Consider the following 21,484-nt stretch of genomic DNA (forward strand, 5'->3'; position numbering starts at 1 on the left):
ACCCCCCTTTTAAAGGCAGAGAGGCGCTTTAAGGTGGACAAATAATTTTTATTCGTGCATGCAAATACATGTCAATACTGCAAACTTCTTCCATCAAGTCTCTCAAACACTGAAAAACCAGGATGCTCTACTCCGTGACCAGCCAAAGCTACAACCTCTTCACTTCAGTGCTACAGCAAACACAGCAGCGCCCCGCCGCCGGGGCCCCCCTACCTCTAACACCAAGGGACGTTACCATGGGAACTCAAAACCGAAATAAACGGAATAGAATTTACTCCCCCATATATCCCCATTTCATTTTACAGATTATTTTTTTTAAATTATAGTTTTAAATAGAAGCTGAGAATGCGCCATAAAAATGAGCATTAAATCCATCGTAGCGATGGTGCCTGCTTTATACATGATGGGTGTACACCATCTTTTATTTCATTTACATTTCAATCGAACAATAGATTTGCAAAGAAAATGTCTAATACAGACGTAAAAATATTCACACTAGAGCTTCACAATCGGTTGTACAATTGACAAACAGGCCTCTTTTCCCAAACTTTCCAGCTAAGCAAATTTATAAAATGTAATCAATGCAACAAGAAAAAAAATTTTCTTTAAAACTTCCAGGGAAAAGAATACGCAGTAAACAGTATAAATGCGGACAGCAGATGCTGCAAGCTAACCACAATACTTCTGAGTGGCTGTACAGTGGGTATGTGCAGTACAAATAAAAGCCACATGTGTTGTATCACAACTACTGTATAATGTACTTGTTTGCCCAGCTAAGAAAATGCATGCATTTCCATGCCTTGGATTAACTGAGATCTACTCTGGATAAATTGATGGGCTATGTGCAAATGACCTTGGCTTTTGGCAGTAATAAATGCAGCCAGGCTCTGTTTTATTTTCGCTTTTACAGCAAAAACTTGAGTGATTAAAAGCTTCCACAAGCATCCTTCTTAAATAACGGGGTGTAGTATTATGTTCACCTATTGGTCATTTTGATTATTCAGATTTGTTTCATCTCATCACTGACAGTTTGGGGTTTGGTTTTTTTTTTTTTTTTCTTTCCTTGTTGTGCTCCCTTGCCAGCAAAGAGATGCATGGTGATGACTACTGCCAGTCAGCTGTTCATTTATACTGGAAAATTGGGTCATTTAAAAAAAGCACATTTATTGTGTTCTGCTTGCAGAAGAGGTCCCTCAATGAGAGGGAATTTCCTAACAAAGGGATTAAACTACAACATAAAGAATGGACTTTTACATACTATAGATAATCCGATCATTTCTCATTTTGTTACACTCTCAAATGCCACATCTTCCTTTAATAACAGTCTAATAATAATGAAAAGTCTGTTCACAAATATGATCAAGGAGCTGCTGGCATACAGTGTTTATGTACAGCAACAGGTACAACTTGACAACTTGTGCTTTAAAAAAGCAAAACAAAAACAATGTTTGGAACTATTCTGAGTTTAGATCAAGTAATTTTAAATATTCTTTCCTCAGCTGTTTCTGACCACTGTGCATTATTTTGTACCTCATCCAGCCTAGTACACTATTATACACGAACAGCATTCAGCTCTTGAGTACAGGATAAATTAAAATTTCAATTGTGTTATCAAAGCACTAAAACCTTCCAAATTAGGCTTCCACAAAGAGCAATTAAGAGCTTATTTAACATAATTAGCTGCATACAGCTTTTTTTTTTTTTCTTCTTTCCTAAATCAAATGCCAAACTTTAGTGTCCCTGTACTAGACTACCAAGAACCAATGCCAGTTTGCTTTGCAAAGAGTCTAACCTTTCCTTTGAAGGGTCTAGTATACATTCTACAATGCAAAATCTGCATAAACACTAAGAATCATTTCTTGTCACCTGTTTACAGGAACAAAATATCAGTAGCAGGGCAATCACTCTGCTCTAAGTATACGTTAAGAATGTACAGATAATTACTTTCTCACACAAGCATTCTCCCAGCACAAGCATTAGTCTCTATTAAGACCTATGTGGGAAATGAGGCAAACCAAGGAATGAATCCAGGTAGTGAGGCAACACAATTAACTTAGATACTTATAATTCCTGTATCTCTTGCATGTGAAATCCCTGCTGTACCCCTAGTGGGGGAAAAAATTTCAACAAAATAACCCAACAAAAACCCCCACAAAACAAAAAAACAAACCAAAACAACCCAAAATGCTTGTCCAAGCAAAGCAAAAGAGCCAATCTCTTTCCCCAATCTGCTATGGGCCTTTTTTTCTGACAGCACAGGTAAGTTAGGCCAAAACCTACATGGGAATCACTGCTATTAACACACAAAGATGTCACTGTATCTCAGTGCCAGAAAATAAGCCCTTCCCTAGCCCAAAGGCACCTGATTTGCAACTAGACAAATTTACACATCCTTGTTTGTGTAGGGTCAAGGGCTGAAACTTCAAAGCCAGCCAGCACTAGGCTCCCACCCATAGCTTCTCCTCGTCTGGGCACTGGAGGGCCTAGTTTCATGGCAAAAACCACACAGTATTAAAACTGTAAGACAAAGCTGGCATGCTGTTAAAACCCCCAAATAATTCTTTTTCCTGTCATTCTATATATAAAAAAAATTCAACTAAAAAATCCTAGCCTCAGTTAAGAACCAACTTTCCATATGAAGTGTATGGTCATACTAGAGAACTGCTATATCATGGGACCTCCTGCTGCAGACGAGTATATAGATACATCTCTTCTTAAATATGCCGAAATGGTTGGCAGGAATATGTTAGGCTTATGTAATTTCACTGGACAAACAGGCAAATGTGTGTAAGCAGCTTATCCCAATCCCCCTCCAGCAGAGCACAACCAAGTTTTTAAAATTGCAATTTTAAAATTAAAAAGTTAAGGTAAATACACAATCAATTTATGTAGTATATATTCACCCTCAGATCATGCTGAAGATGTTCTGTGGAGTTCTGGTGCACAGAGGGCTCTTTCCCTGAGGGCAAATAAGGACTTCTCAAACCTTTATATTTTCTCTATTTTTGTAACAAAATAGCAATTTAAAATTTAAAAATCTTTTAAAAAAATTACATCACCTTCAACATGGAAGATCTCACTGTTTAAATATCCATGAAAGAGACATACTTGTTTGCATATCTGTTTTCGAATTACATTGTACAGCAAATAATAGTATCTCAGAAGCATTTCAAAAGTAATATAAATTCATATTTACAGAATGGTCTTGGTATAAAATATACAACAATCATATTTATGTCTAACATTCTAAGTTAAAGTTAACATCAATAGGAAATAAGTTAAGGTGACAAAGGTGGTCTGGTTCTTGTATCCATTCACTTCAAGTTGCGAGTGAAACAAAGCATCAGTCTAACCCTAGCTATGAGGTGGCACTGGCTATAGGAAGGTACAGCAACAGCCAAAGGAAACTAAGAAAAGACTACTTGACTGTTTTTCTACATACATTCCTTTACATTTGAGTATTAAATAGATGTGTAAGATCTTCCATACTGACACCAGAATATCAAAACTAACCCTTGGATTTTCAGGTATATTTACAACATAATTATTTCATGGACAGGTTCATTAGGAGAGATATCAAACACCAATATTTACTTAGTCTAATCAGTAACCCTCAGGGAAATGCCAACCCCCACCCCCCAGAAGCGTGCACAAAACAATTATCAAAATCTTACCCGACCACATAGCTGTGATTTTGTAAAATAACAACTCAGACGACCAGTAACATGATCCTCTTTAAGCATTTTGCTAGCAGGAAAAGCCCTTACATGCAGTACACCTGGTGAAAGATCAGCTTGGCTTAAAATATTCCAGTACAATTTTCAGAGTAAACAACTTCACAGAAGTTAATAAAAACATAAAAAAAAAGTAAAACTTGTCACAAAAAAAAGTAACAGGACAAAGAAGATAGTAATCATCAGGAGAGAGAGTCCTGTTTTCTTTAAAAAAAAAAAAAAAAAGTGGATTTTTCAGCTTCTCAAAAACATATGCCCAGGGCTCTAGTTTGTGTATAGTTACGAAAAACAATTTTCAGTTGACATGTCTAACATGGTTCTGTGTCACATCTTAACAGGGCATAAATTCATATATTTTTCAGTACTATGAAGGTCAGATAATGCTATATTATTGTATTTTCAAGGTCTTTGAAAATAAGTTGCCACTGAACAAGCAAAAATTAAACCTGAATATAAAATTATGATTAACAACATTTAACAAAGGTAATACAACCGCCTTAAATTCCCAATATTTAGTTTAAATAAAAAAAACAGTACAAAAAACAGCAACACCATCTTGTTAGTCAGTGCAAACACTACATACAGGGTTTTCAAAGGAAAGCCAAGAGCACCTGATACTTTTTGCCAAGTCATCTGGATTCTATAATCTCCAAGTTGAGAACTATTAATAAAAAAAAAAAAAAAGAAAACCCAAAATTGCTGTTACATTAGTGCATAACCTCTCAAAATGGTTGAAAATTGTTTCACGTATAACTTGGGGAAATCAATACCTAGTACATCAGCTGGAGGACTTAGGCACTTGGTTTACTTCTGATAACTTCACTTGGACAAGTAGCCTGTGTATGTGTATCTACAGTACTAAAGCAGAAATTGGGGGTGGGGTGGGAATGGAAACAAAAAGCTGCAGCAGAGCACTGCACCACAGACCTGCAAATAACGTAGCAGTGCAAAGCTAATGGTGTGTTAACCCTGTAAAAGTCTTAAGTCCAAATCTCCACCTCTCAGTCTTCAAACAGGAAACAATACTCCATGCAAAGTTCCACAACTAAAGAAAAAGCAGCTGCAACAAGACGCAAGTTCTTCTCTCATGAAACAAAATAGAGACAAATAAGTTAGTCTTCCTTTCACTAGATGTATCATCGTAGGATCCTGCTAGTTTAAATAACTGAGTTGTTAGTTTTCTACAGAAGCCATTTTAAACAAGAATGGCTCAGATACCGCACCGGATTGCTACAAACTCATAAAAAGCTGCTTTAAGCTTAAGTAAAACAATGTCCAAATTCCATTCATTTGTGGAAAGTGAACACCTTACCCTAGTAAAGTAAGTTTTTTTTTTCTTCAGAATGCTAATGCGAGAGGGGCTTGAAGTATCAAAGAGTCCACAGGAAATGCATGACCCCAATATTATTTTTTTTAAAAAAAATATACATTATATAATATATATTATATATATAAAAAGCTAGTGTAAATGCTTCCATGGTGTGGTCACAAGCTGGAAAGATGAATGCCTTTCAGCTGTTAACCATCCTGCCATTTGCAACAGGCTTTAAAAAGTCATTTTTATCCTCAGACATAATGTGAGCAGTTTTCAAAATGAGGCTGCCAACACTGACTGATGTGCTGATGGGCAGGCAGCTTGCATTGCTAACAGATGTTGTGATCGGCTGACTGAAGCAAGAAGTTACGGGCAGGATTGTTTTCTGCTCCTCCCTGAGGAGAAAAATAAGTTACACAAATATTAAACAAGGACATGCACAAGTATCCGCAACTGAATTGTGTGCATTAAATAAATAATGATATAAACTCATTTTTAGCAACAGGCTAAACATCTTACTATGGAACGGTACGCTCAAGATGTTAAATGTAGTCTGCCTCATTTTTAAAGGCTGCATTATACATTAAAGACTACAGAACGTATAAACCTAAAATAGTGTATTTTAAAAACTACCTCTCTATTGAGATTTGTGCAAACAGTATGACATTTAACCTTTTGAAGTTTTTCTTGATTTCTGTTAACTATAAAAATACTTTTGCATTTTTTGCTTACTGAATGTGAAAGGTATTTTTAACAGCTGTGACACGTTTCAGTATATATGATTACAACAGTGCATACGAACAACGGTACCATCCTGTGACTTTCATACTTGTCACCTAATTCTATTTCTTAACAGGTTCTTCTCACTTCACCATGTACACACAATGCAGATGTCTAATCCAAGTCTGAGTAGGTAGGCAGTTCATCCTTAAATAATCTTGCTTCAACTATTCTGTTGCTGCTGTTTGTCTAATACTGGCAGACACTGCTGTTTTGTCTAACACTCACAGAATCACAAGGTCTTCACCTAAACTTTGTCTCTTCTGTTCCATAGATTCTTTCTGGTGCTGCTTTAGCAGATGCCCATTCTCTACAGTTGTTCCATTGAGCAGCTGATCATCTTGAGAACTAATACCTAGCTGTATATCCAGAATCTCCTACAGAAGAAAAGGAGAAAAGTCCATCAATACTGTTGCTACCAACTTTAAATTTTCCACTACATAAAGCTGATGGAAATGGGAGTCTCATCAGAAAACTCATTTTTATTTCATGCTGTTGCAATGTCTACCACATTTTACTATAGGAAAAAGAAAAAAAAACATAATTCAGAGACAGCAGTGAATTACAACAGCAGCACAAATGTCAGTTGCTAAAAAATTATTTATCAGGTGAGATATGAAGGAGACAAAGACAGTGAGAGTTGTTTCAATAATTAGGGGTAGAGGAAAGACTAAAAATAAAGGTCCTTCCACCCATATAATGGCAATTCACAATTCATACTACAGTACTGCACCACATGCCACGGGCAGAGCAAACAAAAACTGTAGCCAGTACTGTAAGCCAGTATTGGACTGTATTATGGAATATGTTCCAGATAAGAAACTCCATTTTTCATAAGTGTATGATGCTTTACAAAGAGGACAATTGATCCTAATGCTTGGAATGAACACCAGAATATTTTATGACTGTACAGCAAAGGAGGAAATAACAGAATAAACTGGGGCAGATGCACAGAATTACAAAACAAACAATGAAGGAATAGGCAAAAGAAAAGAACAATCATTTAAATGACTTTACTATTAGAATCAGGTGAGCATAAAGTTTAAATTACATGATCACATTTAAATGTAAACTTCAGTGTAAAACGTTCTTAACTACAGTTTCGACACTGGAGAGGAAAGGGAAAGAACAGACTCCACATCATTACTTGCTATCGAAAGATGAAGAGCAAAAACCTCAAAGCTACGTCAAAGAACACAGTGAGCTGTTTTTAACTTTGGTAGTATTAACCTCCAGGTACCTGAATGAGAAGTATGAGACCCCTAGTGTTAAAATAAGGCAAACGTCTGGTATCACTACAAAGACTAAAACCAAAAGGCTTTGCTATCAACATTATCTACTAATTCACAAAGAAATTATAGAACTGTTTTAATAACTAATAAAAGGACCCAGTGACCTCTTCAGACACACAGATTTTTGTACTTACTTCTATTTGTTCACCTTGCCCATCAGGTTCATCGGTATCAAGGGCTGACAGCTCCAGTTCAATGTCTCGATCTGGCTTTGTGTCTGCACAGTCTTCAGTATAATCAGTCTAAAAAAAGAATTGGTATGCTCTGTAAATATCAAATTGACTTTTTACCTGCTTCACGCAACACAAGTACCAAAGGGAAAACAGAAGATGCACTTCTAGGACGCAACATTTCTACAATACAGAAGAACTAGTTAGACACAAATAGAACTTCGTGCATAGACAACACAATACAAAGCTAAATCTAATCACATTTAAGTACTGAAACAGAGGGGTAAAATGAATACTGAAGCAGAAATTTCTGTGGAGTACAATGGCAGAATGTTTATGTTTATGACATGTACAAGTAGAATGAAAAAGTTAACGATAGCACAAAAATGGATTGTCACGTTCTTCCCGTTTTGTAGATGGATGATTGGAGCAGCAGCATAGCGGGTGCACCTACTTCTTCTCAGGGAAATAACTAGGTGAAACAGCAGTGATTTAACTTGCACAAATGCGTTATAAATATTTGGGAATATTAAAACTAAAGAGTTTTAATTCTTAGTTAAAATGCATGCACTTATGGATACATGACAAACCTCAAAAGTTTGTTCCATCCCAATTACCCCTTTCTTTACCTCACCATTCCTCAAATCAATTTCCTTGCTTAAAAGATTTAAGGTAAGACGACTGCCTTCATCTAGAGAATTCCACTTCTGCTGCATGGCTAGTGCATTTGCCTCTCTCTGAAGTAATAATGAGTTACTTTTGGCCTATAGAAAGAAACATATCAGTTACCAATAACCACACTTAAACCATGTATTGTCAAATGGCAAAATAAATCAGCCTACAAAAAGAACAGTTCTTTTGCTAGATGGCTAACTATGCATTCTTTTAATGCATAGCATTTATTTGGTTCCACATTTGCTCACATGTATCAGTACCACTACCTTCTCCCAAAAATGGTCTTACTGATCTCAATGGAATAGCTCATATATATTAGCAGGCCTTATGCATCATATTAAGTGTTGCAGGACTAGCACCTAGTTAGCCCTTATTGATCATTTCGTTAATTGCGCTATTTTCTGTAGGCTACACTAAGAAAAGTTATTTAAAATCACTTTAATAAATCACTTTTTTTTAAAATTAAAACCCCCCAAGTGGTATAATATCTGATCTTACCTGCTGTAATTCAATACTCAACAGATCTCCAGTGCTGGAATGCTTTCTGTGACCAGACAAATCTGTAACTATGAACCTGTCCCTTTAAGAGAAAGAAGGTAAAACTAGGAATTAAAAACAAGTTATCTAAATCAAAGGCCCCATAAACTTCATTAGTCTATCCATGTTCGCTTTTTGGACAGAAATGATGTGGCTAAGATAAAGCGCTCTTCATCTTCATTGGGGCTCACAACACCCCAAGGCATTACAGGACGCAAAGATCCTTATTTCACATATGGGTAAGATGAGGCAAGAAGACTTGAAAGAACCTACTAGAGATCATAGATTTTGGACATTACAGCATGGCAGTACCTGACTCCAATTCTTTGATTAGGTCTCTCAAGGGTTACGTTACTAGTAATTGGGTATTATTAACTGCATTAAGTATTAAAGACTACACAAGTTTTAACCTGGTTTTTCCAAGGCTTTATGCTGGATAGGAAAAAAAAATCTTTTACTTTAAAGTTAAGAATGTCTACTAATAGTTCCAAATTTCCCCCCTCCCCCACATTAAGGATTTAGAAGAACAGCTAGCTATAGAAAATACTTCTTTTAATAGAGCACGGGAAAAAATCCATACCGTTCTGCGTAACGTGCAGATGAAGTAGAATCTGAACCATAGGCACTCCATCTTGAGTCAACAGCATTGACATAAGGGACATAATCTGCAACAAATTAAGATACCTTTCATTATCTCCTCTGTTCTTAAAATGAGATATGCAGGTGTTTTAGGTCTTTGCATCTTCATTGCTGTGGTAAGCACGAATAGGATGAAATGCTCGTGACGTATGCTGTATTGTCATATGAAGCCTGTACTTGTACCTGATACACTGATGGGTTTAGTAGCACTTCCTTGGGAAGCAGTGGCCTGAATAGGATCTGTCGTGTGATAACCCGTGCGGGATGACCTGGAGATTGCACCCCACTTGGAGATGATCGGTCCATCGCTAAACGGGATTATAGGATCTTCTTCCTTTGCCCGTCTCTGAGTTTCAAATAAATGCACTCTCCTTTTAACATCCCCGCTGTCCAAATCCTACGTATTTAGGAGACAGAAGATACATGGACTCATTTGAGGTTACTCAAGATTCCTCAGTTGACCAATAATTTTCTGATTATTGTTGCTGAATACAACAACTGCTGAAAATCTGTCCAACTAGAGAGCCAAGAAGGGCCTCAATGATTTAACTACTGACCTTTAACAGCAAACTTACCACGAGAAAGCTATTACCAGTGCTAGAAAAAATAACTTTCCTTTTCCAAGCCTGTGTTTCCAGGCGAAAAAATGTTTCCAGTATGCTTTAAGGTCCTTCAGTACCCTTTCCCATACTTGAAGGGGTCAAAGGCAGCTTGGGATGAGATTTGATTCATAGAACATACAAGTAACCTACTACACTGCATAGCGGAAAGTCTCCAAAAAGCATGAGCTCTTACCCCTCCGGAGGTAAGCTGTGTTCCATGATTCATACTACAGATTTTTTGTTTCTTAAAGTCTTTCAGTTAGCCTTTTTTTCCCTCTCATGGCAATTCAGTGATAAAAATAAGTTGTATTTTTTGTTCACAGATCTGTTGCCATTAAACTGCTTATTAGGGGAGAACGTGCCTTCCACCCAAATAAGAGGTAGGCTAGGAAAATAGTTCACATACAGATTCTCTGTGGGTACAAAGCAGTTGAGATAAAAGTTTCTGCAGATTCTCCTGGGTCCACAGCATTTCAACTTTTCTCTGTGAGTGCACGTTGCTCTGGGGATTAACTTCAAAATAAAGATTTTCTGAAACAATGGCAACATAACAAATCCCAGAATCCTGAAAAGGCCAGTGATTCATCTGTACAAGATGGACTACTGCACATAAGCCCAACAGGAGATGTGTTTCTGCAGTGGAAACACCTGTCCTGAACTGACCACGGTGACCCTGCATTAACCAGTCAAGTCTGCCACTGCAACGTATTCTGAGACTATTTTAGATCCCTCAGAAATTCTAAGGATGTATGTATACACATATACTTTTATACAAAGAACTCTGAAGAGAGACAAACAATTAAAAAGTCAAAAATTTGTATCCCACTCTTAATAATCAGAGAATACATTTAAAAACTAATGATTCTTACCAGTTTACAGACCACTGACTCAAAATATTTTGGCTTCAAGTTTGATTTACAGAGATCTGTTATTAAAATAGCTGTTTCAGACATCGGAGAATTGGCACTACATTCTGTCACTGAAGTAAATACATGTTTATTTACAAAACTGGGAAAAGATATTCCAAAATAACTTCAAATGGGCAGAACCACTTTAAAAATACTAAGAATAGAAGCTATCAAAAAAAAAAAAAAAAAGGCTTGTTTAACTAAACAGAAGACACTTCAGCATGTAAGTATCATTACAGTAATGAGATAACATGCAGAAAACCCCTACCATTAACACGGCATTTGAATTGGCAATCACATCCTTGGGCTCTGAGTCGATAGCATTTATACAAGAGCCAATAGTGCCACAAGACCACGGTGAATAGTGAGAGAGATGGTCTTCCTCAAATTTAGTTCCACTCAAATCACTGACACTCTCTGAGAACTATAGAAAAGGGAATAAATAAGCAGTGAATAATAAAACCAGGGAATTCAGTCTTAAAATAAGAAAAAACATTTACTGCTATTTAATTATCTCAAAAGTCAATCAAGGAGTTCTAGTCACATTCAAGACTTGACTTAGGGACAACGTAACCTATTCCATCAAACTTAAAACCAGTGCAGCTGATGGCTGTCAAAGGCAGGCAAGCTTTGCCACTACAAATAACTGCCTGGTCTGCCAAGATGACAGATTGAAATCAGTGTCACTATGTTAGTGGCAGGTTTCTTCAGGCAAATACCTACAGTAATTAAACTGAGAGGAAGCCATGTATTTTCCTTTAAGATACAAGCCAGTGACAGATAGAAGTATGACTTGGAACCCTCCAATTTGGATGAAAAGGACGAAATCCTGATCTACCTTGAATGCACCCATAAGGGATTTCAGCTACATCTTCCTTACCAGGTCTTTTCTGAATAACCCCTTAAATATCATCAAGGGAACTGTCAAACCACAGCAAAGAGTACTTGGCACAATGGTTCTCAAACTAGTTTCTTGGATGCATTTAATTTACATATATAGAAAATAAATACCACAAGTTAGCGTGCTTTTGAAGAAAAAAAAAAATAATTCACTTTTGAAGAGTTTCCATTCTTGTTTACAGAACTTATCACCCAAGTACACAATGTTCTACCAACACCATTTGCCACTTTTAAGGGATATATATTCTCTAGGACTTTACAAGCATTTGCAGCTTGATTCACTCTACTCATCATGTTGTAATGCCATTTGGAGTATAAAAGGGATGGTTCTTCTTAATGGAAAAAAATTACTGTTCCCTACACAAAAACCTGGAATTTCACAAAACTCAACAAAATTAGATTTCCTTTAGTGAGGGTAAATTGAATCACTTCACTTCTTGACCTGTTTTCCACATCACCTTAATATCAAATTAAATGCATTACTAGGTATTACCTTCCTTTTGCTAGAAGATTAAATTAATTTTATGAACAATAGATGGCAGGTAGAAAATCTTTACTAGGAATATGAAATGACATCTCAGAGAAACAGGGAGGGAAAATAAAGTTGCTCTCTGGCTTCCCACCTCTGTGCTGAAATCTACACTGAAGAGAGGAGAAGGTGGTGTTGGAGATGGTGTTGCCATAGGAAGGGCTGACGATACCAGAGGAGTTTTCTGCGTGTGGTACTGTGCCCATTGCTCCGGCTTCCGTCTTAATTGCTCATCATAACCAGTCTTCAAATGACCACAAGGCTCCTAGCAATAATAAATATAGGACTGTATATCCTACCATGCTCTAATCAGAAGGCAAATACTTGCAGGGAACACACCTGGACTGCCAAATTCCCCTGGGTCTGTAAACTTCCACTGACATCACTAGAAGAATTTCACAAGGATTTGGAGAACTTGGCCCATGTATGGCAACTCAAACCTTAAATATTTAATTAAGTCAAGCAACATGTATGGGAATTAAAGAGGCAGAGAGGCTCTCATCCTAATGCAAATTTGAGTGGTCTATTTTACAGGCTCATTTTATTCAGGTTAACAACAAAACAAGAACTCTATCCAGGTCACATGTCCTGATCATGTAACCCCAAATAAATACAACAGGTCTGTGCTGATTATTCACCAACTTTTCAGCAATGACCTTCAGAACCAAGACTACATCCTTCCCTTTCTGGCTCTCACTCACCCTTGGTAAAGGCACAGTCCTCTGTTCGTTTGGAGGCTGACAAGCCACAGAGTAATACCCATCTAAAGAGTTGTATCTCTCACGTAATGATGTCTGATAGACAGATGAGTGCATCACATCCATGGGAGGTAAAGAATTGCTCCTAATAATATCATCTCGTGGGTACATCTGTGGGCGCCAGATGCGCCTGCTGTCATAAACTGGAGCATACATTCCAGAAGGGACAGGAGGAACTGGTCCATACGGCTGCGGAGGAGGAGGTTGGTAAGGAGAATTCAGTCGATCTCGAGGGGGAAATGTACTGTAATGATCGGCATATGGCACGGAAGCAGGTGGGAGGGAGGATTCTGGAACATTATTGGACCTCACAAAGCGAGGAACACAGGGAGCCACACCAGCTGGTACTGTTGGAGGTGGTGGATAATATCCTTAAAAATTGGAAAAAGGCATATTTAATGTAACCACAAACGACCCAGAATTTTACACCTTCTAAAACTGTAAATAGTGTTTATAAGTACCTTCAGAGAATGAAGTCACAATTTAAAAAACTGTTGCTGACCCTATCATTTTTCTGTGGAATATAATTTCAAGTATGACAATCGTATTTGCAGATGTAGTGCTGACCCTTTACCACCTTGACCCAATTTGGAAAATGGGGTTTCTCTGCCATTGCTCTTCTGTACTATGGTATAACTATGTAACTGAAAAGACAGCATCCTACGCTCTTCTTTATGAAGTTAAAATAGCTACCTCCAATATAAAAAGCTATATTGCTAAACCCCCCCGTAATTTCAAAGGTCCATAAATAACCATTTCACACTTGGCTTATTCTTTTTTCTTTGGAGAGAACTGTCTGAACACCTCTGCCTTCTGATTTGAGAACTTGTGAATGACCTGATGCTATAACACCTAATGGTTTGCTTAATTTAAACATGTGCACTGCAATCAAAAAAAGTGACTGAAACTTTTCAAAAATATTTGATCAGGCACAAAGATGTATAGAAGCATGCTATGCCTCTGGGTCTGAATCCTGTCTATGAATACCCTCACGAACAGGGCATGAGATGAGCAAGCCCAAATAAATGCAATTAAATGCTAATGTAAGAAAAAGTAGATGAAAGACCTTGAGGTTCAAGTTCTTCTGGATGCTGAGGTACAAGCTGCACAACATACAGCACACAAAGACAAGAACACTGAGAGCAAACTACAGGTCCCTCCCATAATCAGCACTGGACTGGATTAGTATTCCGTCAAGTGAAGATTCAACTGATATTTAAGAAACATAATTCACAAAACTGAGATAAGTTACTTCTCGGCATTCAGGCTTACCTAGAGGAAAGTTCAGAGCTATTTTTATTCAGTGCTATTCTCTCTCACCTGTCTGCGGGTACTGTGGAACTTCATATGACAGCTGAGTCCTGGGATCTTGGAAATATTGAACATTATCAGAATGTGGAGGGTAGACAGGTACTCTGGGAACAAACGGGCTGGATTTTGGAGGCACAGAATTAACTTCTGTTCCAATATTAGGAGGACCAGCTGAGGTAGCTGCTGCCTGGCTTACAGGAGTCTTGGGTGGAGAACCAATTTTACTGAAAAAGATTATCAAGAAATCATTAAGCAGATCTTTACTTATTTCAGTTAATCATCTCTTTGTGTACATTCTCATGTAATGTGGAAATTTGGGCCATGTTATTTCCTCTGGAATTTTGCTTTTCATACCCCAAACTGATACTATTATTATATCTTAGACTTTCTTGTAAGAGAACTCAGAGGCAGATATAAATGTTTTGGCATGTACCCAGAAGCTTACGTACCACTTTAAGTGTATTCTGTTAAAAACAAAGGCTTTGAAAAATTGTTTAGCGGCTCAGTGCTTCCTGGAGAAGTATCTAAAGTTTTAAGGGGAAACTCCAAAACCAGAAGGTTTCCAAGATCATTAGGGGAGTACTACGTGCACCCTTCTTGGTTTCAGGAAACATCACATTTTGAGTACAAGTTTTTTGTTTTATTTGTATGTAATAACACAACAGTAAGAAAGATACCAGACTGAGAACAACAAAATAAAAGGTAAAAGAGAGACATTTACCGTTTTATCTATATTGCATGGGAGCATTCAACAGCTAAAACAACCAGTGTTGTCTCCAAGAGCTTGAATCCACAAACACTATATAACGGTATCCGCACTGTCTTACACAAATCTGCAGCCAGTGAGCACCAGCAACAACTGCAAACCAGGACCAGAACCCAGTATCTACTCTTTGCCATTCACAAACTCCATGATAATCCAAAAGCATAATGTTGTGCTTAGTTATATTTATGAAAAAAGTTACCTACTTTTCAGGTAGTGATTCTGTAGGGGATCCAGAAACATTCTGGCCATTGGCTCCGGTCTTCCCTCCCTTCTTGGTGTTCTCCAAAGCTCTCAAGGAGGTGTCTGCACAGCGAGGGATCAACTGGGGAACACCACTTTCTAGATTACCTATTCCGTTAGTACTTGGCACCATTTTCCCTGTTGCTTCAGGGCTTCCTATGACAGAAATTACATTTCCTGTTGTGGTTGAGACAGTGCTATTTACGCCAACTTTATTTAGAAGGGGGAATGTTCTCACTGTTGCACTGATTTTTTTGTTCCTCAAGCGATATCTATAAACACATGTACAAACACAGACAAAAGACAGACAATTTAAAAACTGCTTGTTGTAAAGTTTAATATATTTGTAAAACTAGAAGACTGAGAAGAACATGATAACCAAAAACTAAGACTTAAACCCCATTATTTTCAACAATCCGCAAATAGAACACCAATGTCTTCCTTGTAACCACAGATCATCTCTCCTCTTAGAATATCCACTCCTGCAGTTCTTTGAAAATGGATTTGTGTGAAAACACCTTCAAGAATGCAGATGTTACAGACTGTTCAAATAACTCACTTTATTCCTTAATCAGTTAAAATGTAATTAACATTCACTCTCTTGTAGGTGATATAACCAGTCCCTGACAGACACAGCCTAGACTCAGTTCCAGGAAAGGAAATTTTACTTCATATGGGGTAAAATAAAAAAACAAAACTGGAATTTATTTGCAGACATTGCTTTACTGTACCTTCAGTTTCACGTTAAGAGTTGTCACTTCAAGAGATTCACAAATCCTTCCGAATGAATAAATGTATAGGAGAGACTGTTTTCAAAATTCTATGGAGATTGCTTAGATTTAAACTGGGGGGGTTGGATGGGGGTGGGGTGGGGTTGGAAGGGGGGGGAAGTCTCCCACACTCACTTTTCAAGCTCTTCCTGAGAATGAGCAAATGTACAGTTTGTTCCTCTTGGACATCCCCCTTGCTGTCGAAGGTCTCGGCACATACTTGTTTTATATTTGCTATTTGGTTGTGGCTTTAAAAAAAAGCAAAAACACAAGACACTGCTTTTACGATTTAAGAGACATTTACATAAGAACAGGCTTAAAATATACAGAACAGCCATAATACGTTTTTACATTTTGCACCTTTAATCAGAAAACTAAGAAAATTTCTTGTTGATGGGCTAAGTACTACACCACTGTAGGGCTCTCACTACAGCAAGCTCTGCTGCATTCCATATTCAAAACAGTTAAGTTCTCAAAACCTGAATGCAGTAACAGTATCATCAATTATTCCACAGAAAAGGTCATAAATATTTCAAATCAATAGTAAGTTTACAAAGTTGCATCTTTCAGTAAATGTACATTAAGACATATAATGCAATGATTGAATCCAGTTACCTGTGGAGTTTCATGGCCTTTTCTACTATAATTCTGAATGAAATCCACCAGCCCATGTACCACAGTCTTTACAGCGACCATTGCATTTTCCAGCTGCTCCCATGTTGGAGATGCTGCATCTAAAATAATTAAAAGCAGGCTCGTCATTCTGTCAATAATTTCAGTACTATCATAAATAAGAGGCAACTCTTCTAAGTACTTCAAATCACCAAGTACTACAACAGAACTCAGAGAGCCCTGAAGAAGAGTTTATGATATACTATATTAATTAACGGGAATTTTGAAACCAGGAACGGAGGTTAGACAGGAAAATATCAAGAAGCATTTAAAAACCTTCATTTATGTACCTGGATTTGGATCTATGTTTGCCAGGAGCTCTAAATGAGGCCTCAGCCTGTTTAAGTTTGCAGGATCGCCTGTGCGCTGCAAGACAATTGTCAATTCTTGTACACTCTTTGCAAAAGATTCTGGTGACTGGAGCTGAAAACAAAGTGAGCATTAGTGTGCTGCATCTTACAACTGTGAACTACTAATCTTAAAAATATTTTCATTACACTGGTTTCTAAACACAGTATTTAGTGTCTTCAGATGGCATAGAGAGTATCAGTGAAGAGAAATTTTATTTCTCAGCTCAGAATCTGCCCTATGAAGCTTCATCATAAGACACAAAAAAGGGAATTAGCCTTCAAGTACTAAAATCAAAAATGTCTTCGTATGAAGAATACACGACAGTGAGGAAAACTCTCTTCATTCTCGTTTTAATTAATATTTGATATGACTAAAGACAAAAAGTTAACTCAAGCAGTTCTTGGATTTTTATTATAACACTTAATAGTCAAATCTAATCCTACAAAGACAGTAAACCAATTCCTTTGACAAACCTTGTCAATAATGGATTGCATGTGTGATTTATGTGCCAAGTCACCATAAAGAAGGGAAGACCATTGTTCTGGTGATATTCGAAGTCCTGCTTCCATGGCGATGTGAACTATTTGGGCATCATGCTCTCTCCGCAAAGCCTCATAACTCCGAAACTCTTCTTTAAGTTGCATCAGAGAAGAATCTTCATCCCTTTTAGTGACCTAATAAATAGTAACAATTTAATACTACTCTTTTAACAAAAAAAATCTCCAAGTCCATCAGAAAAAACAGTTACACATGACAAATCACAGAAGTACTGCTTTTGTATATGTAGCATATACTTTGTTTTCTTCCATGTATTCATCCACTTAATTAGCAGTGCACAGGCAAAAAAGCCAGCTCCAAGTTCTTACAGCATCACAGGTGCAAAACTATACCAACTCATTACTTCCAACTAGGAAAGTAGTAAGATTTAGTTAAGTCACAGGAGATATATATTTAGCAGTTCTACTATTGGTTTTTGCTACACAGTATTAGAGAGTGACTTAAAGAAACAGGAAAGTCTCTAGAAGTGACAAATAACAAAAAGGAAGAAAAACCTTAAGATATCAACATTCAAAGAACAATATTTAACTGAGAGTCCACCATAAGTAAGTAAAACTCTTAAGTTACAGAAGACATTAGTCATAAAGGAGAGCAACAGGTCTTGTTATTTTAATGTTTAGTGATGTTGTGATGATCATGTTTTTATCTGTGATCCAAAAAGAAAAAAAAAAAAAAAAAAAGACTCATGGAACCAATTTTTCATTCTTCTCCAGACTTGAAGAGTTGAGAATATTCAGTTTAAACAACCCATCCCTATATCTAGAAAATAAAATGCCTCTTCAGTGCAAAGTAGTTAGATACAGACAAAAGACAAGAGTGACAAATGTGTGGGAACGCAATGTTTGAGTTCAGGCTGACACCAATCTCTGTGTATGGTGCACCCCCTCTCACACCTGGTGTTGGGGCTAAGAAAGTTCCCAGGACTACAGTATTCCAGGTTTTCTTTAGAATGCTGGAATTGGTTTCTAAGCTTTGACAGCATCCAGGTCAGTCTGGCATGTCTGCCATGACCAACTCTTATGAATCTAAATAAAGTCAGAAGTGTCTATATTAAAACATTGCACTTTTTCCTGAAGCAGGCTAGGAGTGCCTTACAGAGGCAGGTTTCATGCATCTTTCGGGGAGATAATTTGCAGATGATGGGCAGCAGTTACTAATGAGGGCAGTAATTTCAGAATCTGTTCCAGCTAACTCCACACGTGACAATTTATTCCTTTTGCAGGGACTTTTAAATATCAAACAGCTACTTCATGGCAGTTCTATATAAAATTTTATATAGTCTACGCTATTTGAATGTGTAGAAACTGCATTTACGTAACATTTTACAGGTGAAAGATACTAATCCTAGGTCAGGTTCTCTGGAGCTCCACTAGTTCACAGTAACAAATTTCAAGTATTGGTATTTTACCTTAAAGCACGAGGCTCTATACAGTAGCTGCACAACATGACCAATGCTTGTTTTAGAGGCCTGAGGAAATCTTGGTTCTAGCCTTTGCACAACAAAAAGTACCAGAACTTTTCTTGAGAGTGCAGAGCCATCTTCCAGTGCCAATAATACAAGTTTCAGTGCCTCCTCCTGCATAGCTTTAACACAAAAAAATTTAAAAGATAGTAAGTTAAATATATTGCCAAAAAATAGCAAGGCTATCATATATAACAGATAAGTAGAAGCATCTGAATCACCTTGAACATAATTCCTTATTACTTTTTATTTCACTAATCGTAAGAAAAAAACCCTCTGAAACATTTTAAGAGATCTTCTAGTATTCAGAAGCACTCTAAGCACAGCAAACTTGAAGAGCTAAGACTAGTTTCCAGTAATAAACACATCAGTAAGTGCAGTTTTTATACTCTTCTCCACTGTGTAGTCCTGTAGCTTTTTTATCATTTTGGACATCTCATCAATGCTACACCATGAAACTGTATAAAATAAATACGGGAACAGTACAGGAATGCTATCATCAGTTATTGTAATCAAGAGAGGCCTACTTCCAGTTTAAACAGAATTTCCTTCTCATTTCTGCGCTTGCTTCCACCACATTCTTAACTAAGAATTTGCTGTTTCTATCAAACAAACATGATCATTATAAATTTTAAAATTCAAGTGTGCCGCAATTAAAGTTAGGCTGATTGTATTTACAGCTGAAGTATGAGCAAGAGAGCATTTGCAGTTTCCTATCCAATTCTAATCACAGGCAGCAGTACAACCAGCCTTTGTTACTGTTACACTGCATTACAAACTGTGCAGAAAGCATGCTTATTTACTCTTCTTTGCCCAGATTTTTTAAATGCTTCCTCACAATTTTGAAAAACATTTAATAAGCAGGAGTGAGCACCCAAAAACTTTAAACCTGCAGATTTTTACCAACTTGTCTGGCGGATTTTTTCCCCCCCCTTCTCCTTTCTTCCTGGCAAAAAATTTGAAAACCAGAAGTAATTACATCTTCAATCAAACAGAATAAATTTCCAAAGAATTTTTTGTTAAGAAAAGGTACAGCTACATAGACGCTGTTGCAGATTCTACCGAAACCTCACCTGGTCCTAGAAACTGGCATCCTCGTGCCCTGACAGCAGCCCAGAGATTGGCAGAAAGCTGCTGAGGATTTTGGTGCTGCAAGATCAGTTCTGTAACAGTTCTCTCTCCCAGTGATCGAGCTGCCCTCATAGCTCTAACGCGACCCTCTTCCTCCACCAGCTGACAATTCACCAGTGTCACAAGCTTCCTTTGCATTGGACGGCTCAGTGCACTCTGATTCAAGCTTGCAACACCTTCAAAGAAAGAGAGAAAAGGCAAACTATTGCTTCTAGCCAAATTCTTCTGGGTAACACAAACAAAAAGGTCTAATAGTATGTGTTTTTCTCTAGGACTTGGATACTAGTCACAGGTATCTTCCCTTCTCCTAGGCAGCTCTATGTAATTACCAAAAATAATTTTAAGTGTTAAATTGACATCAAACCCATCCTTGGAGGAAAGTTCAGCTTTACTACAAAGTTAGCCCCCAGGTAATATTATTAAATTAAAAAAAAATCTTCTGTAAGCTTCAAATAAAACAAAAATAATCAAGTGTCACAGGTGTAAATAAGCTTTTAAAGACGTAAAGGAAATTTTATTACAAAAATGAAAGGATCATCTCACTGATGTCTAAAATGAGTGCTGAAAACACAATGCTGTTAAAAGCAAGCTACATCAAAATTCCGCTGTTGAGCAAACTCACCTTTTCCTCCACTTAATGGCTTTAAGTAGAGTGCCAAATCCTCAACACATTTCTTTGCTACTTCATAATGTTTGTTCTCTCCTACATTACTCAACTTTACTGTCTGATGATCAGGTACCTAAGAAAATGCAAAAGGGGAGCAGGGGGAAGAAGAATTGTATTTACCCAGCTGACCTATCTGATATGCCTGTGATTGTACCAACATCACTACTATTAAATTACATAACACTGCAGATGTACGGTGCTTTTTAGAGAAGTGAAAGACAGGACCAACCCAAGGTATGTAGGATGTAATAAGGAATAAAAATAAAGGACTAAAAATTAGGATCAGGGTGATGAAAGACTATTTTGGTTAGTACTCAACACATTAAGAACAAAAGTAGGATAGAAAACAGTAACCAAGGTTTAATGAGAAGGTACTTAAAAGATGAATGAAGAACACAAGATTTGAGAGGATGATCAGTGTACGAGATCAGCACAATTTACTACAGACACACAAGCAAAGTTTTAAGACAAAAATAACTGGCAAGAAAAGAATATGAAAAAGCAAAGTTAAAAAATAATTTAAGCGTAACTTGGGCATACTGAAATCTTCAAGGGAGAACTAGCAAACTTGGTGGAAAAAACTCATAGAGTAACAAGGTCAGAATGAAAACAGAGAGTATTAGTCAAAATACATTAAATTGAAAGATGCTGCAAGAAGTTAAGAGACAAAGGAAAATGAATGTTGTAAGATCAAGTCAGTGATTTGACACAAACTTA

The 21,484-nt window shown here is 37.2% G+C and overlaps 1 protein-coding gene and 1 non-coding gene across 9 annotated transcripts in view; both read right to left on the bottom strand.

Annotated features, from left to right (window-relative positions):
• Positions 1-27: 27 nt before the first annotated feature.
• RC3H2 (ring finger and CCCH-type domains 2) overlaps positions 28-21,484 on the bottom strand; it is a 31,209-nt gene continuing 9,752 nt past the window's right edge. For 2 of the 8 annotated variants that reach the window (XM_037399120.1, XM_037399121.1), the window contains exons 3-21: positions 20,723-20,840; positions 20,043-20,276; positions 18,916-19,091; positions 17,423-17,623; positions 16,889-17,021; positions 16,542-16,660; positions 16,062-16,174; positions 15,120-15,428; positions 14,160-14,374; positions 12,783-13,210; positions 12,176-12,346; positions 10,921-11,076; positions 9,326-9,539; positions 9,084-9,168; positions 8,465-8,546; positions 7,921-8,055; positions 7,256-7,363; positions 6,058-6,206; positions 28-5,444 (exon numbers count right to left, since the gene is read on the bottom strand). In XM_037399120.1, coding sequence (XP_037255017.1) covers positions 5,246-5,444; positions 6,058-6,206; positions 7,256-7,363; positions 7,921-8,055; positions 8,465-8,546; positions 9,084-9,168; positions 9,326-9,539; positions 10,921-11,076; positions 12,176-12,346; positions 12,783-13,210; positions 14,160-14,374; positions 15,120-15,428; positions 16,062-16,174; positions 16,542-16,660; positions 16,889-17,021; positions 17,423-17,623; positions 18,916-19,091; positions 20,043-20,276; positions 20,723-20,840 — 3,345 coding nt within the window. In that variant the 3' untranslated portion in view covers positions 28-5,245. Of the gene's footprint in view, positions 6,207-7,255; positions 7,364-7,920; positions 8,056-8,464; positions 8,547-9,083; positions 9,169-9,325; positions 9,540-10,920; positions 11,077-12,175; positions 12,347-12,782; positions 13,211-14,159; positions 14,375-15,119; positions 15,429-16,061; positions 16,175-16,541; positions 16,661-16,888; positions 17,022-17,422; positions 17,624-18,915; positions 19,092-20,042; positions 20,277-20,722; positions 20,841-21,484 lie in introns of all 8 variants that reach the window. The other 6 variants (XM_037399125.1, XM_037399123.1, XM_037399122.1 and 3 more) reach the window with 6 other exon arrangements.
• LOC119154191 lies at positions 17,110-17,221 on the bottom strand. Its single transcript, XR_005106366.1, has one exon. It is a non-coding gene; the product is annotated as a small nucleolar RNA SNORD90 (small nucleolar RNA).

This window comes from Falco rusticolus, chromosome 9 (assembly GCF_015220075.1).
Source record: "Falco rusticolus isolate bFalRus1 chromosome 9, bFalRus1.pri, whole genome shotgun sequence".
NCBI lineage: Eukaryota > Metazoa > Chordata > Aves > Falconiformes > Falconidae > Falco > Falco rusticolus.